Here is a 1,415-nt window from a genome sequence, read left to right as displayed (position 1 = left end):
GCTGATCAGATCAGCTGCCTCGGTATCGCGGGGCTTGTGTTCACGTCACTCATTTTCATGGCTGCAACGCGCAGGAGTCGTGATGTGCCATTCGACCGTGCCGGAGAAAAGCCGTAAAGTGCTTCCTGTAAAACAGTATGTGAGGGTTCAGTGCTGCCCAGAACAGTTTGTTTTTCCAGGACCCGTCAGCTCCAAGTCCAGCAGTTGTTTCAATCTCGTGGTGGAGGGCGCAGCTCCGTGGCCCATGTGGGGATCGAACCGGCAGCCTTGGTGTTACGAGCCTGCGCTCTAGCCACTGAGCTGACCGGCCGCCCCGTGTTACTTAGGGTCGGGCCTGCCATTCACCCCTTCACACGTGGGGGAGGGCCCCACGGCCTGTAGGCAGGGCCGATGCAGCTGCCTCGCTTCGGGCGTCGGCAAACCCCTTTCCTCTTAGGTGACTGCAGGTCCTGGCGGTGCCGGTTCCGCTGTTGAGCCCCCAAAGCCAGAGCCTTTGTGATGCTTCAGCACCGCAGCCGTCGTGCGCCTTGTGGCGACCTGGCGGCATTTCTTCCTGCCAGTGCTCTGAGATGTGACGGAAAGCCCCCTGTATGCTGCCGTGTTGTGTTTTGTTTTTTTAAGCAATTGGTCACGTGGTGTCTCTCACAGCCTCAAAGGACTGTGGCTCGCCAACCTGGCGGGGACTAGCGTCACCTCGGAGGTTTGGAAAAGTAGATTCTTGGGCCTTAGTTCAGACTTACTGAAGATCTTTGACATTTTCCAGTGTGTTTCCGGTGTTCTGCCAGGTTTGGGAACCACTAAGTAGCTCGCCCTCCTCACTGTTGAAGAGGCTTCAGGAGATACAGTGACTTGCCACCCGAGAGACGTAGGGAGAGGCAGAGCTGGGATGGGAACCTACGTTTTCTGTCTTAAATTCTGTACTTTTTTGGGGTGGCCGGTTAGCTCAGTTGGTGAGAGCGCGGTGCTGATAACACCAAGGTTGCTGGTTCAATCCCCGCATGGGCCACTGTGAGCTGCGCCCTCCTTATAGCGTCAACTATGCTGTTGTAGCATGAAAGCAATGTGTAAACAGTGACCATGGCTGTTCCCCAATAAAAAATTTTTTTTGAAAATTCTATACTTTTTCTACTATACTGTGCCTCGTCTCGTTGGCTTTGGGTGATGTGGGAGAGAAAAGTTTTTCAGGAAGAAGACTCTCCCCCCTCTTTATTTGCTCAAGCTTGCTTCTTCTCTGCCGCAGGTTCCATGGGGAAGGGTACCAGGAAGGCTATGAAGAAGGCAGCAGCTTGGGTATCATTGAAGGAAGACAACACGGCACTTTACACGGAGCTAAAATTGGATCGGAGGTGAGCGGGAACCCCCGTTTAGAAATGAATCCTTGTCATGTGCAGTTTATAATTTACTTTGATGGTCAG

General features: G+C 53.3%; 1 protein-coding gene across 1 annotated transcript in view; it reads left to right on the top strand.

The window, feature by feature from the left end:
* Positions 1 to 1,130: 1,130 nt before the first annotated feature.
* LTO1 (LTO1 maturation factor of ABCE1) overlaps positions 1,131 to 1,415 on the top strand; it is a gene marked incomplete at its 5' end in the record, with an annotated part of 7,342 nt that continues 7,057 nt past the window's right edge. The window contains one exon of the mRNA XM_019654660.1: positions 1,131 to 1,346. Within this exon, the coding sequence (XP_019510205.1) occupies positions 1,131 to 1,346 (216 nt within the window). The remainder of the gene's footprint in view (positions 1,347 to 1,415) is intronic.

This window comes from Hipposideros armiger, unplaced genomic scaffold, assembly GCF_001890085.2.
Source record: "Hipposideros armiger isolate ML-2016 unplaced genomic scaffold, ASM189008v1 scaffold_228, whole genome shotgun sequence".
Taxonomy (NCBI): domain Eukaryota; kingdom Metazoa; phylum Chordata; class Mammalia; order Chiroptera; family Hipposideridae; genus Hipposideros; species Hipposideros armiger.
The sequence above is the reverse complement of the archived record's forward strand: the minus strand, read 5'-3'. Positions and strand labels throughout refer to the sequence as shown.